Source organism: Natrix helvetica (assembly GCF_964273705.1).
Source record: "Natrix helvetica genome assembly, chromosome: 3".
Lineage (NCBI taxonomy): Eukaryota > Metazoa > Chordata > Lepidosauria > Squamata > Natricidae > Natrix > Natrix helvetica.
The window spans coordinates 111,083,340-111,099,831 of record NC_138549.1 but is presented as its reverse complement, the minus strand read 5'-3'; the positions used below and the strand labels follow the sequence as shown (position 1 = coordinate 111,099,831).

The 16,492-nt window shown below is 35.3% G+C and overlaps 1 protein-coding gene across 2 annotated transcripts in view; it reads left to right on the top strand.

Annotated features, from left to right (window-relative positions):
• Nucleotides 1-16,492, top strand: part of OSBPL9 (oxysterol binding protein like 9) — a 56,073-nt gene that overhangs the window by 6,080 nt on the left and 33,501 nt on the right. For both annotated transcript variants that reach the window (XM_081946738.1, XM_081946737.1), the window contains exons 2-3: nucleotides 1,197-1,247; nucleotides 9,101-9,179. In XM_081946738.1, the coding sequence (XP_081802864.1) occupies nucleotides 1,197-1,247; nucleotides 9,101-9,179 (130 nt within the window). The remainder of the gene's footprint in view (nucleotides 1-1,196; nucleotides 1,248-9,100; nucleotides 9,180-16,492) is intronic.

Here is a 16,492-nt window from a genome sequence, read left to right as displayed (position 1 = left end):
CTATTAGCTTTTTCTATTAATGAACCATGTAAATAGGACTGGGAAAAGTTGATATTCTGTTCTGTCATAGTGAGATAAATGGGCTTTGAAATATCTTCACCCATTGTTTTTTTTACAGGTAGTCCTTGGGTTGCACTCATTTGTTCAGAGTTATGATGGCACTGAAAAAAAAATGTTCCTTGAAGTTCCAGCTATCACAGTTGCATGATAAAATTTCGGGGGCATGGTGAACAGTTCACATTTGTGATCCCCATGCTGCCCACCACCCCTCAGCTAACTTCTGTCATCTTTTTCACTTGTTTCTCCTCTGCCTGGCTTGCCAGTCCTGGCTAGCCTCAAGCCCTACATCATGGTGGTTTTGTTGGCCATGCTGTGCATGGTGCCCTTACCATTGCCTCCACTTGCAGCTACTTTCCTGTGTAAGAAGCCCTTGGCTAAGCAGTTATCAGGAATTGCCTGGCAAGTGCTGCAGAAACATCACCGTCTTGTGATCCAATGGGAGGTTTGCCTTGCAACTGGCAGTATGGTACAGTGGGGAGGATTTTTAACCCCTTCCTGACAGGGCGGCTGTACCCACCTTTGTTCCCTAGCACCTGCCCATAGCACCTATCTCTTTCCCTTGCTGCTTAGTAGCCTCATACTTGTTGCTTTCACCTGCAACTTTCACCCATTGGCCTGATTATCTGAGATTCTTATCTCTTCTCACATGGTGTTCCCATGAGTTCCTCACTTAATGACTTGCACCATCCTGGGCTATGAAGCAACTTGGACTGCTGGAATTACCATCACTACATGATTATACTTTATGTCCCCATTGCTTGCTGATAAAAATTCCAGTCCCAATTGCCATCATAATATGAGGACTATCACAATATGGTCAGAATGCATATACTATGTGTTAATTGGTATAACTTCTTTCCATTATGTGTACACCATGTTAAGAGCATTGATGTCAACAGTTGAACTAGTTTTTATTAAGTTTCATTATAAAATAAAAGTAGAAAAAAACCCCCAAATGTTAGAAAACTAAGAAAATGAAGGAAGGAAGGAAAAATGCGAGGAGAAATAAAAAACTGGTGACTTCCAATATTTTTTCAGTAGAGTAAAAACAAAAAATAGATACAACCTCAACCTCTTACTTTGCATGTTACAACTGTTGATGAACTTTTCTTGAAATGAATATTTTTCCATTTCAGTCAAAAGATAAAATGATGCGAGGATCACGCAGAGGCTGTGTTAGACTAAGGGTAAGTATTTATATATATATTTTTGGGTGGACTGAAAACTTGAGATGGCTTATGTGCTTATTACTATATGTATTAAAAACTTTACATTTCCTATATATACTATTAAAACTCACATTGTGTTTATCTGTCTGCACTCTGACGTTCGTCCAAACAGTGTGCTGCAACAATTTTTGAATCATGATATCTAAAATCTGCTAACTTTAATAATGTATGAAAAATCTGGAACCCATTACTTCTACGGAATCGAAATTTCCAAAATGTTTAGATGAGTTTTATTTCCAAAGTTGTTGGCTGTTGCAGGCTGCCCCTTGGGTCATATGATTGTGATTTCTTATGCTGCCTTCAAGCCTCCCACAAAGGAAGTCAATGGGGAAGTCAACAGGAAGTTAGACATTGCCCTCATTTTCACTGGTTTTTTGCTTGCCTGTGGTTATTCCATTTATCTGTTTCAGTAGGAAAATATGGTCTTATTATTAAAGTTCATTTGCTGCTACAATTATTTTTGTATTTATGATGCTCTTCTTAGATGATCATGGAACCACTCAGCATTGAGGTGAAAAAAGTATGGTCAGCCTAAATGTACTGTTCATTCTGGTCACATGAAATTTCATTACTTTTCCCTCAAAAAATAACTCAAATGTGTCACTAGGTTGTCAAGTTTAATATAAATACATTTAATAATTACTCAGTCACAAAGTATTTGGAGTGTATTCAATTATATGGAGCAAGTCTCAAGAGTACCCATGGCAAATCTGCTCAGTTTTCAAATAAAGAAAGAACATGTCCAGTTCACCCTTGTCCAAACTTTTTGGAGTACTGCTTGATTACTGCTTGTAAATTGTTTTTGTTTCTATTTCTGAGAAATAGAATACCCATTGTATCTATAATAATAGAAACAGTAATGACAAAAGTTCCTACATTACTGGGAGAAAGTTACAATAGTGTATCATACTCCTGTAGTATAATAATCATGTTCTTGTTTTGGGTAGTTAAGGTAGTGAAGTTAAGGTCTATACAGCAATCAGAAGATAGGTGATGAGGGAGAAAATGTTCACACTTTGCCTAAATGATATTGAACAGAATTCGATTTTAAAATAAATATGTCAATAAATATAAATTGGCAATTATATATTTTCTTACCTAGTAGTAAGTATCCTTAAATTCAGTGTTGTTTCTGATAAGAAATGTATAATGTTTCTAGGCATTTTCTTTGCAGTGTTTATTCATAGATAATAGCATGTTGATTGGACAAAATAGAATCAAAGACATTTCCTTTTCAAATTTTGATTTTTTTAACCCTTAATGTATAATTGTCTAAATGTTTACAAATATATATTTTTTAATTTGTATTTACATTCTACCTTCCCTCCAGAAGCTTGTTATTTTTGTAACAAGCTGGTGAAATAGACTTACGTCAGAGATAGTTGGCCCAGGTGGAGCACATTGGTGGTTCACCTCAGGTACAAAAATGTCTTGGACTAATCCTGCTGAGCAATGCCAGCTTTTCAGATTCAGTTTGGCTGTTCAGCTTGAATCTGAGTGTGACTGGATTGTTTTAACAATGGTTTGTTAAATGAACCACACTTGACTGGATTCATGTAAAATATGACTTCCAAATTAAGTATATTTATATAACAAGGTATGTAACAATAACTATTGTATTTTTGTGTAATGTCTGTGTCTTGTTCTGAAATGAATGCATGTTTGAAGGGAGGCTCTGTGTATTTTTTCTCTAAGTGAGCCTGGTATAACATATCAATTATATTAATTTTCTAGACAAGGTATTAATATTTTTCCAGAATCTTTCAGGACTGCATGGAACACAGTTCTCCCTAAAATATATAATTAAAATCTGCTAGTAACTTGTGCATGAAGCAGCTTTTTTTGAGAGAGTACATACATATGATCAGTTTTGAAGACACAGTTGGGAGTTTACTTTAAAGCCAACACAGAATTGTAATCAGGACTTATAATTAAAATTTATTATGCGTGTTACAACAGTTTTTCTTGTTTCTGTTTATGTTAAAGATCAGTTGGAAAGTCTGTCTTTAAAATACTGGCATAAATTTCCAGTTCTGCCAATTCTTCTTACTTATCTCTAATATCATTGTGAATTGACCATTGGAATTTTTTTTATTATACTTTCATCTTTCTTATTGGTGGCATCTTTTCATTTGGATTTAATAAGGCATGGGGTAGAAAAAATGGTCAGTTTACAGAAGTGGAAAAGGACACTACTTTAGGAAATAAACCTACAACATTGGAGTTAAAAAGTGCACTCGCCAAGAGGCTATTTAGTGACAATTAATACTGCAGTACTGCACATAAGTGTATTTGCCTCTGAACTAAGTAATCGGTGTTTCTATATGTAGTCCCTTTGCAAGTATATTTACTAGACACTGCATCTATAGTCATTTATTCAATGTATCCTTGTAAGTTCATAAAATAAAAATAAAAATGAACAATTTCCTGAGAAGCATTAGTAGGGAACGCAAGAAAACGCTAATCGCTAATAGAATTTTACTTATTTTAATGTAACAAAAATATAGTGGTCTGTCAAAAAGCATAGCTTCTCTGGTACTTTTTCTTGTTCTAATGTTGATTTGTCAGTTCTTTAACGATGCCCGCATCTTTAAAAATATAACTAAGACCTGTTTAAAATAATGATTATACTATATTTAATAACTGAATAGAATGAGGAGCTTCCAACCTGCTAGGACAACCTGTGAGCCACTGCAAAAATGTGTAATCATTTACAAAAAAAATTATTATTATTTAATTCAGATCATGAAATGCTAACTTCATTTATGAAGAACCCGGAAATAATGGCGCTGAATGAGTTATACTTACAACCAGTCCTCAAAGTTATGGTCATCATTGTGCCACCACCATGATCATGCGATTGCAGTTTGGGCTGCAACCAGCTCATATTTATGATAGTTGCAATGTCCCTTAGTCATGTGATTGTGATTTGTAACCTTCCCACGGTGAGCCACAGTGACACAGTGGTTAGAGTGTAGTACTGTAGGCTATGTATGCTGACTGCTGGCTGCCTGCAATTTAGCAGATCGAATCTCACCAGGCTCAAGTTTGACTCAGCCTTCCATCCTTCCGAGGTCGGTAAAATGACGACTCAGGTTGTTGGGGGCAATATGCTGACTCTGTAAACTGCTTAGAGAGGGCTGTAAAACACTGTAAAGCGTATATAAGTGCTATTGCTATTCCCAGCTGACTTCCCACCAGGGAAAAATCAGTGGGGAAGCTAGCAGGGAAAGGTCACAGGTCTCTGTGGTTAATCTGCCCCAGTCTTCGTGTGCACAGTGTCATAGCCTCCTTCCAGTAGTCTCCCTGTGCTTGCACCAGTGGGGGGGGTGTTGCAGGCGGTATGCCCCGGTACGGGCGTACCGGAATCTGCCTGGAGCACCGGATACCGTTCCAGTATGGTGCTCCGGAGGGTCCACCCGCCTGCCCGAGCTCCTTACCTGTCCTCTAAGCCTTTGGCGCTTCCGTGCATGCGCGACACACTCCACCAAGCAGCTGCAGCGTCGCGGAGGCACGCTGCACACATCATGTGGGTGACGTCGGGCCCGTTCCAACCGTACCGGTTGGAATAGGATCCGGAACCCACCACTGGCTTGCACACATCGTTGCTATCTTTTTCTGGACTTCTTGCACTTGCACAGACCTACATACTCCTTCCCTCAGCCTCCCTGAACTGTGTTATGCTGTCTTTCCCTTTGCCTCCCTAATCTCACACCATGCTGTATCACCCCTCAGGTTCTTTAAATTTATACTTATCAAGAATTTAATACATATAGTCCTTGACTTACAACAATTCACTTATTGGCCGTCCAAAGTTACAATGGTACTGAAAAAGAGACTTATAACTGATTTTCAGAGTTACGACCTTCGCAGAATCCCCATAATCATGTGATCAAAATTCAGACGCTTGGCAATTGGTTCATATTTATGACCGTTGCTGTGTCCCAAGGTCACATGATCCACTTTTGTGACCTTCTGACAAGCAAAGTCAATGGGGAAACCAGACTCACTTAACATCCAGGTTACTAACTTATCAACTGCAATGATTCAGTTAACAGTGGTGGCAAGAAAGGTTGCAAAATGGAAGCAAAATCACTTAACAAGTGTCTCACTTAACAACATAAATTTTGGGCTCCATTGTGGTCGTAAGTCGAGGACTACCTGTAATGATATTTATTACTTACAGAAAGTAAAAGAGAAATGGTGCAGATGACACCAAGCTGGCAGGAATAGCCAACACTCCAGAAGATAGGCTAAAGATACAGAGGGATCTTGACAAACATGAACATTGGGCACTATCTAATAAAATGAAATTCAATGGTGAAAAGAATAAGGTTCTACATTTAGGCAACAAAAACAAAATGCACAGGTACAGTATAGGTGGTACCTTGCTCAATAGTAGTAACTGTGAAAGAGATCTTGGAGTCCTAGTGGACAACCATTTAAATATGAGCCAGCAGTGTGCAGCAGCTGCCAAAAAGACCAACACAGTTCTAGGCTGCATAAACAGAGGGATAGAATCAAGATCACGTGAAGTGTTAATACCACTTTATAATGCCTTGGTAAGGCCACACTTGGAATACTGCATTCAGTTTTGGTTGCCACGATGTAGAAAAGATGTGGAGACCCTAGAAAGAGTACAGAGAAGAGCAACAAAGATGATTAGGGGACTGGAGACTAAGACATATGAAGAACGGTTGCAGGAACTCTGTATGTCTAGTTTAATAGAAATAGTTTAAAAGGACTAGGAGAGACATGATAGCAGTGTTCCAATATCTCAGGGGTTGCCACAAAGAAGAGGGAATCAAACTATTCTCCAAGGCACCTGAGGGTAGAACAAGAAGCAATGGGTGGAAACTAATCAAGGAGAGAAGCAACTTAGAACTGAGGAGAAACTTCCTGACAGAACAATTAATCAGTGGAACAGCTTGCCTCCAGAAGTTGTGAATGCCCCAACACTGGAAGTCTTTAAGAAGATGTTGGTTAGCCATTTGTCTGAAACGGTATAGGGTTTCCTGCCTAGGCAAGGGACTGGACTAGAAGACCTCCAAGGTCCCTTCCAACTCTGCTATTGTAAATCTAAAAGATAGAAGAGGGAAAAATGCAAGAAAAGAAATAAGAAAATTAGTTGTGAATTTACAATGACTTCTCATTGTCTCTTCAACTGATACTGATAAACCTATTTTTCTTACTTCCTCTTATCTTTTCCCATAATCCTTTATCCCCATATTAAATTCTCATCTTTTTCAATCATTAAATCCAGAAATCATTACTTCACTTTTTTCTCCTTTTAGCAAAAAGTCCATAAAAGGTTTCCAACCCTTTATAAAAGCTTGTCGTTTTTCTCCCCGATCAAACAGGGTAATTTTGCCACTTCCACTAATTCTAACTATTTAAAGATCTATTCTTCGTTTGTATGTTAAATATTTTGTGCGTAGAATAACCTTGCTATTATTGCAATATGTAAAATTAATCTTCCATGAGCATTTCCTAATTCAGTACCCATAAGTCCCAATAAAAATATTAACATTTATACATTTTTGCAATTACACATTCATTTGTACATTACTCATTTTCAAATTCCATTTTATGCTTCTCAGTTCCAATTACCCTTTTTATATTAAATATTTCTTTTAATTGTGTGTATGAAAACCATCTAAAACTATGACCTTCTGCAGATAATTGTTTGCTTGACTTCATTTTAAGTTCTTCATCTTCCTGTATTAATAAATCCTCTGTCCTCTGTTCCTCTTCTATAAAATGTTTCCTGCGCTAAGACCAATAAAGTTATTTTTGGACACAGCTGGGGTTTGTATTTGCTGCATATATTTAGTATTGCATCTCACAAAGTGATTTTTAAAATCCACATTAACTTTAACTTTATCGTACCATAAAAATCTATGCCAACCACCCTTCAAGTTAGTCCTTCCAATTCTAATATATCCCTCAATTTTCTCTTTTGTTAGCTAAACAGAATCCAGTTTAACCAGTTCTTGATAGGTCACTTAGTCAATATTTTATTTTTGTTTTTTGAACTGAGTGCTTGAAACATACATTATAATTTTCAGTGGGACTTTACTCTAAGTAGAATGTGACAGTTATCTCCTTGGGTCTTCACTTTATGATTCTTTTAATGTACCCTAAAATGTTTGCCTTTTTACCGGCTTGGGTAGGCTTGGGTATCATTGGCTTGGATTCAACACCTAGAATCTTCACATACTACTGCCAAGCCAACTCTCCCTCATCCCATACAGGTAGTCCTCAATTTATGGTCACAATCGAGCCCAAAATTTCTGTTGCTAAGTGAGACATTCGTTTTATCCCACTTTATGACCTTTCTTGCCACAGTTGTTAAGTGAATCATTGCATTTGTTAATGTAGCAACACGTTGTTAAGTGAATCTGGATTCTCTATTGACTTTGCTATTCAGAAGGTTGTAAAAGGTGATCACATGACCCCAGGACACTGCAACTGTCATAAATATGAGTCAGTTGCCAAGCATCTGAATTTTGATCACATGACGATGGGGATGCTGTAATGGTCATATCATAAGTCACTTTGTTCAGTGCTATTGTCACTTTGAATGGTCACTAAACAAACTGTTGTAAGTTGAGTACCTGTATTTGTGCTATTAATTTTTTCACTGCTATTAAATTTCATCCTGTTCATTTTGATCCACTGGTCATACCTGTGTAAGCCATTTTTCATGGGTTTTTTAAAAAGTTCATCTGCATATTTGATCTCCATTTCAATCCATGTAACAAAGTGCATAACCAAAAAAATAGGGTGTTATTTATTGTAGTTTCTGGACTACTATTCTTCTAGCATGATGTGGGGAATATCTTATAATAGGAATACAGCAAGTGCAATATCTGGTCAACATGCAGTCTATTATGGGATTTAGGTAGCCTACCATAGACCCTCCCCCTTGTACAATCTCCCAACATTCTTTTTCTTGCCATGCCTTCTACATTTTGTTTTCACCTGCCTTAGCAATGCCTTAGTCCCGTTTTGTTTGTCTCTATTCTCCTCTTCCCTTCTTTCTTGTCTTCAAATGCTCCCCCTTATGTGTCCCCCTACACATTCATCCCTCTCTTTAGTTCACCTTCATCTTTCCACACTGTTCATTCTTTTCTATGATCTTCCTTCATTGTTTTTCCCCAACACCTCCCTGATCTTAATCTTCTCTCCATCTCCGTGTGCTGCTGTCCCTTTGCTTGCCTGAACTTTCCAGCCTAATTGTGTTGCCATTTAGAAAATAAAACAGCATTATAATTCAAAGATATATGGAATCCAAATAACTATGCAATTGCAGATTCAAATTAATTGCAATAGTAGACTGAAAACAATAGAATAAGATGTATTTTAAGCATACTATTTAAATGATAGTATTGTATAAAGTTATAATTTTTTGAAGGACCCTAATTCTCATATATGTATATTGAATATACTCACTACATGACTTTATAAGAATACTCAAACCCATGTTTGGATTGTGGATGCCTAGGTTAATGTAGCTTAAGCTTAATGCTGGAGAAGTAATTTATTTTTTTAGTTTGTGATTTCTTGACAAAACATCCTTATCTTTTGGGTTTTGAAATAAAATGCTGCAGTGTCATATTTGAAAGGCTAAATATATAATCTGCATAAAGTACAATTAGTCTAACAAATATTGTTTAATTTTTAGAAACTGAATCAGTAAGCCTTAGACAATTTGCCTGAATTTTGCATTCTAGTCTTGTAGAAATAGACTGCATGCTGCTGTGATGTCACAGCTTTGCTTATCAGGATTTTTGCTCTTTGTTTCACAGGGAGCTGTGATTGGTATAGATGATGAAGACGACAGCACCTTCACAATAACTGTTGATCAGAAAACCTTCCATTTCCAGGGTGAGCTGAAAGAAAAGCTCTTTATTCCATTAATTCCAATCACAGAAAATGTTCAGATGTTTAATTAATAGAGTAATTTTAAAAACTGTAGACATTGAAGTGCTTGAAAATGTACAGAGAACATTCTGGAGTCAGGAGCACTATGGGTTAGGCATGGATTTATATCTGCAGTGTATACATATGTGCTGGAAAAGACTGTAGCATTGGCAGCATGTGCAGATTAAAAATTTAAAGGCTGTATCAGTGAAGGGGGAGAGAATAATGAGTTTTTGTTGATGGGTATTCTTGCAAAAAAAAAAAAAAAAAAGAAAGAAAGAAAGAAAGAGAACGCACCACCGGTCTTTAATATCCAGAACTGCTGTTGTGCTTTCAGCACGGAGAGAGTCACAAAGACCATGTAAGGTTGCAGCTTTTGTTGATATAGAATCTAAATGGGAGATGAGAGGGAACATTTCATTTAAAGGTGGACTTCTGATTCGGGATTTACATGCTCTCATTTATTTCATCCATATTTCATTGCTGTTGTCAACCAATCACCATTCTGCTGCCATTTATCTTTTTATTCATATTTACTAACTCCAATGCCATCTGTTACTGCTATGTTCCGTCATTGCATGCTATGGTTGACAAGTAGAAAGGGTAAGGTACTGTGTTTTTTATTTGTACTTTATATAACCTGCAAAACATATGTTTGTAACTATATTGGTTTAAGATATAAATTTTATATAATGTTACCATTTCCAAGTTTGCTGTTTTACTTTAAATCATAATTGTTTTCTCTCATTGCTAAATTTTTATTTTCATTCTCTGTAACCTGTAAATTATTTCCTTATGAGTAAGCATTTTTTAAAAAAATTAAATTGATTCATTCTGCATTAAAATTTGTAGAATTTATAGTAGAGTGCCTTTGTTTTATCTTTGGATAGAAAATTCTAATATTTGGATAGAAAATTCTAATATTTATCAACATTCATGAAATACCTATAAAGATAAATTCTATGTTCTATATTTTGCACATATGTAATTTGTATTCTCAATGACTTGGCTAACCTATAGCTTAGGGGGGAGGGGGATTACATTAAACATTGCACAAAAGAAAAATTTTGCATTACAAGTTTGCAGTATTACTCTGTAATGTATATTTATTTCACAGTCTTAGAAATTCTGCATAAAATTAAAAAATACAGGAGAATACAAGTTTTTAACCTCATTTTTGGTAGCAGAAAAATTGTTAATGCTAATAATCTATACTCTCGGGAAGGTATTATCTCTGTTGCATAGCTTGATGAATGTCGTTTTCTACTGCAGTTGTTAAAGGAACTGCAGTTCTACAGTTTTTGTTACCTGAAGAAAGGAAATTATCTTGAGAGACAAGGCCATCATAAACAAAATAAAGTAATTTTATCTTTGAAATATCCACTAAAATTAATTATATCTAGATTGTTTAATTATTTGAAATTTAACATTACTATGATTTTACTGTTACATTGATATATAGCATGGGATGATGCTGCAATTTTTAAAACAAGGACTAAATATCTAGGAGATTCCTCTTATGTGGACCAACTTCTTATGTATTAGCAGTGACAGATGCTGTTATCTGTGGCCTATTATCAACTTAAGAATAATAAAATACAATTGTACTTTTAAAAAGTTCTAGCTATATTTTAACACACAAACACGTGGTACATTTGTATTATAAAATGCAAAGTTTTTCCTTACATTTGGTTTACTTTATCATATTCTAAAGAAATGAAATTATATCTGCACATCTAAGAGCTGACTCACCTTGTTAATTTTAGAATTTATCTAATTATATCTTCAGAAACATATTGATGCACCTACTCTATACAGATCAATATGAGCATTTCCTATACCTACAGATCAATATGAAGAACTCTTAGGGGCAGAAATGTTGAATGGCTAACAGGGTATGGGTGTTGGGATACATCTCTGTGGATGAAGAAAATGCCTTACATTTTGACAGCAATGGGCAGAGAGAATGCTGGGTAGGCCATTGCAGGAAATGGGGACCTTATACTTGTACACTAATGCAGGTTCCCTCTTCTATCCCAGTAAATGGTGTTCAGATTATTCAATGATTAAACTCAGGCCAGTGTTAGTAAATGCCAGGTGTGTACATAATAAAACTGTATCCATCTATGCTTCAATGATGATGAGCATGTAGATTCTAGTAATATGATTTGGTTAGGCACTAATGAGGCAGTTTTGCTCTTGCAAGTTTCAGATTCTTCATGAACCATTATACCAAGGGCGGGGAGGATATGTGGCCACCACAATTTAAGAAATCTAAGGAATGATCAGTACTTCCCTGGTGCTAGCTAGATGCAAGTCACATTATGTAAGATTGAGGCGGAGGCTCTATATAGGGTACAGACGCAGTATTCTTTATTAAAGGAATTGATTTGTGGTTTGTGGTTCCTTTTTGACTCACAGTATCTGGTGGAGGAAGTTATGGGCAAGTAGACCTTTGGTTGATTTTGGTTGGTGCACAAATTATAGCCCTGCTTGGAGCAAGAGGCATTGGCAACGGTGACCTTCATCACACACTTAAATCAATACAACATACTACATGGAGCTGAGAGATTGTTAGTGGGTAGAACATCTTATTTTTTGATTCCTGCATTTAGTTCCAATTTAAAATAGAGAGTATAACCCATAAAGCTTTATAAAGTATAGTGCCATGTTGCAACAAGGACTGCCCATTAGACTGTCAAGAGGGACCCTGTTGAGGATAGCACCAACCATATGAAGGGAGGTTTGAACTAGAAGACAAGATGCTTTAGTTGTTTTAGTTTAGTTGTGAAACATGTTGACTCTGCAAATTCTTTGGGCCACTTTTCTTCTGGTTTTTAGAACTGAAGAAAACGGACCTTTCATGAAATATAACATTTTTTTTCATTGATGTCATTGTGTGGTAGAATGGCTGTTGAGATCCTTCTAACTCATCCAAAGTTAGGGGATTGGAGCAGTATAAAAAGTACATAAATTTCACATTTCAGGTGTTATAGAAAGTTCTTTCTACATTAGATAAAATAATCAAATCTATAGAATAAAATAATTCTGGGATAGCTATGAATTATTTGTAAGCAGACATTTTTAAAAACATTTGTTCCACTTGATTAGAAAGTGAGGTAGAAAGGTTTACTGAACTCATATGACAAATTACATATTTTGAAATATTTTAATTTAATATATGATGTATAAACACTAGGCAGAATTCAACCTCCAGTACTCCGTGTTTTTTGAATTCTTTGGGAATCAGAGAAAGGGGAGGTACTGCTATTCAAAATATAATCAATCAATCAATCCTAAGAATAAACTAGGAATACTAGATGCTGCATAATCAGTGTAAAAAAATGCAAGCCAGATGAATGAATTGTTTTCAACATTTAATTTAAGAGAAAATGCTTAAGGAATATAAAAGGAATATATAGAAATTTAAAAATGTACTATCCAACTGCCAAGACTATGTGGATAGGAAAAAAAACCTTCCCTCTTTATACACTAATACAAGAGATGATAACATAATTAAAAGTAGGAAAGGTTCTAAATAAAGAAAATTTTCTTTTAAACACTATAAAATATTTGAAGAAGTAGCCCCAATAATAAACAGATTACAATACTTATAAAATTTATGAGGACAGTATCTACTTAATTTTGAAATCAAGCAAAGATGCTCTTAGGTGCAGCAATTATAGCCCTGTTTCATTAAATATGACTGTACACTTGAGGCACCTTTGGCTGCTGATTTACTTAGCGCAGGTGGGTTTTGTTCTCAAGAGACAGAACAGTTCCTTTATACATTCTGGTAAACACTGCAAAAGCATGGCAGTGCCTTCCCTGTGCATGATTCCTTATCTGAGCCTAAAGAGTCTTTGATAAAACCGCACTGAGTATATGTGCACCAGGTTTATATGTGCACCAGGTTCTAGAGAATGTGGGAAAGAGAAAATTCAAGTTCATTCTCGGTGAGGGAAATTTACTGTGAGTAAATTACTCTCTCTCAGTGCAACCTATCTCAGAGGGCTGCTCTTGTCGTGATAAAAGGGAGCATCCCAGGTGAGCTACCTTCAATTATTGGAAGTGAGCCAGGCTCTTAAATAAATAAATGGCCCTCCCCACTCATTCTATAAATTGCTTCAAAGTTTTGCATTGAGACTCTGAGACAGAAGAAATGGATTCCACAATGGATTCCACTGTCAGCCATGGTAATCAAGAACTCAAAGTGGCTAATAAGAATAATGAACAGAGGATCTGTTGGACTTTGTCTTAAAAGAGATAATAAAAATTGCAAACCTTGACCTATGAATGCAAATAAAATGTTACTCAGAAAACACCAGCCTTGTGTCTTCCCTTCCCTTGTGTTTTCTCTTTTCATCCCATCCTATTATCATTTGTCTCTTGTGTATTTGTCCTGTTTGTTCTTGTACGTGTACCTGAAATATATATTGTAAAATCAGTCCTAGTTGCTGATAACAAGTACAGTTACTGTTGCTGATACAGCCGAAATAATTTTCTGTAGCTGGATTTGGATTGGTAATGTTTTCCCCGTATTCAAAATACAGTAAAATGTTTTAAACCAATAATCTTAAAATGATTTTAGTTGCTCAGTTATAAATTCCTATCATGTTATTTAATAGGAACCTATAACTAAGGTTTTTCAACTTGTTTGTACTTGAAGTATGAATGACTTAGTATTCACTTCTAGAGTATAGGTTGCACTGATGATGTTTTACCATACTAGTCAGCTGAAAGATGCAATCATTTTTTGTTTTGTTCAGATCTTTTATTAATTATTCATGTCTGAATATTACCGAATATCTTACAATAATATTACATAGTGTTGTATATTCATACCTTATTTCCATTTGAGTGTTCCTGGGAAAGTGTTATGAAATTTACTAGTATATTTAGTTTACCATGGAAATTGCTTGATTTCTAGAATACTATTGCTGTAGTATCTACACTAGATTTCTACTGTATCTGAGACATGCTTCAGTGTTCATCTTAAATTATATAGTAACCAAAATAGTATGACACCAAGATGTTCCGTTAATCCAGTTCTAGTGATAACTCTTGATAACAGCGGCATAGATACATGCATTGATAACTGTCATTGGGTTTTGTCTGGAAATATTTAAAAGTGTTAAAATGGTTTCATGTAGAGTTTAGATATTATGAAAAAATGCAAAGGGAAAATGAGGGGCTTCTTTGTTTAATTTTATATAAATTATTATTAAATCTTTAGATAAAACAGTTATGTTTCTAAGGGTATAGGTTGATTTAAATAATATATACATTTTATTTTTAAACTGGTAAGCAACAGGTAAATCATGTGATAAATTAATTATGTTCAGTAAAAACAAATCTGAGGCTATACAGTTATGATCTGTACTGATTATTAAAATTTGGGAACCCCAAAAGTAAAATTGATTAAAATACCCTCTGGAAAGAATCATTAATGTTACAATCAGAAATTATGATACTATTATAATTAATGCAGTTGTTTTCCACTTTCATTATTAAATTGATGAATTTAATAAGACTTTTTAAAATCAGGATAGACCTGTGAACTCCACTGGATATAATAATATTTAGGGACAAAGTTTTTGTCATGATTTTAAAAAATACCGACATAAAGGGATCTAAGACTGTATAATTCATTCCTTCTCCAGAGTTTGAATGCAGAGTAAATGTTTTAGATTGCATCATTAGAAAGATCAAATATTTTATATAAGTCTTGCTATATAAGTTGCTGCTAATGTGAAGAATGATGACGACCATCATCTGGAAACTACAGATAGTCCAGAAAGAATGTAGCAGCGGTTTTGGGTACCCCACAGTTCACTCAAGTAACACCACTGCTGCATAGCTTCTAGTTGCTTTTTGAATACAATTGAAGATGCTAGTTACTTCCTATAAAGCTCTTCATAATATAGAGCTGGGTTACTTGTGGGACTGCCTATCCCTGAGGGTATCTGTCCATCCTACTAGGTTAGATGGGAGGGATGTTAAATGTTATCTGATAGGACCTCAGAGGTGCGCTTTCTCAGTAGCTGCCCAGCCTTTTGGAACAGCTCCCACCTGATATCCAACAGATCATAACCTTTTAGCTTTCCAGAGGGTTGTTGAAGATCTGACTCTTTCCCCAAGTGGAAGTGAGGACTAGGAGAAGGACTGAGCTGTGAGGATGATTGATTTGGACTCTGAGGGAGGGTACTTTTGTTTTTATCTGTTGTTTATGGATTGTTGTGAGCAGGTTGGATCCATCATATGAGCCAGGTGGCTATGTATATAAATACATAAATGTCAGAACAGGTATTTCTGTACAACTCTTGAATAAGTAGATTAGAAGCAACACAAATCTAACATTTGAAATTTGTTTATAGCAGATCTTTTCTGTTTGGTTAATGTTATTGAAATCTGATACAATGCTTTAATTTTCCATATAGAGACTTCATAGCAGTCTCTTTTGTCTGCCTTATAAAATGTAATATTTTATTAACACAATCCATACTCTTTCAATTTGAGAAATAATGGATACATTCAACAAAATACTAATCTAGTATAAGAACATCAACATCTGAAAAACATTGCCCTGCTACCTTCCTTGGAGTTAGCATAAACAACAGATGAGGGAATATGGGAGGGGTGTTACAAAGAGGCAAGTGTGTTATTGGCAGCACTTCAGTGAAACTGGGCTACTGTAGAGGAGTGTGTATATAGCCTTGAAGGAAATGTGTAGCAGCTATTACAAAAACTATTAGTTTAGCTGTGAAAGGAATAACAGAAAGTCAGGGTAGGCTTACCTTGGTTCTCTAAGATATAAGGGGTTGGGAGGCTTTTAAGAATCTGTTATTATATCATATAATATATTTTTGATGATTAGAAAAAATAAGCTATAACAAGAAGGGAATTACGATATAATTTTAAAAGAGGTTTGATTAGAATTATATGTATAACTGCCAAAAGGAAGATCAGAAGCCATACATATTTTTCCCCTTTTTTATCTGTCTCCTTTTTCTTTTTTCCACATTATTTTACTATATTTTTCTTTTAATGTTTTTTATTATACATGTAAAATCTTGATAAAACTATTTTTTAAAGTAGAATTACATAGTTTTTGTGGCGGTTTTTTAATTTAGCCTATTTCAAATGACTACGTTATAATCAATCATAACATGCTAAATTCTTATATGTAGTGCTAGCCATGATACAGCAAACTAAAGATAAGCACAATTTTGTTAGTGTAGCCTTATAATAAATCAGAATTGGCTTAAATTGTCATG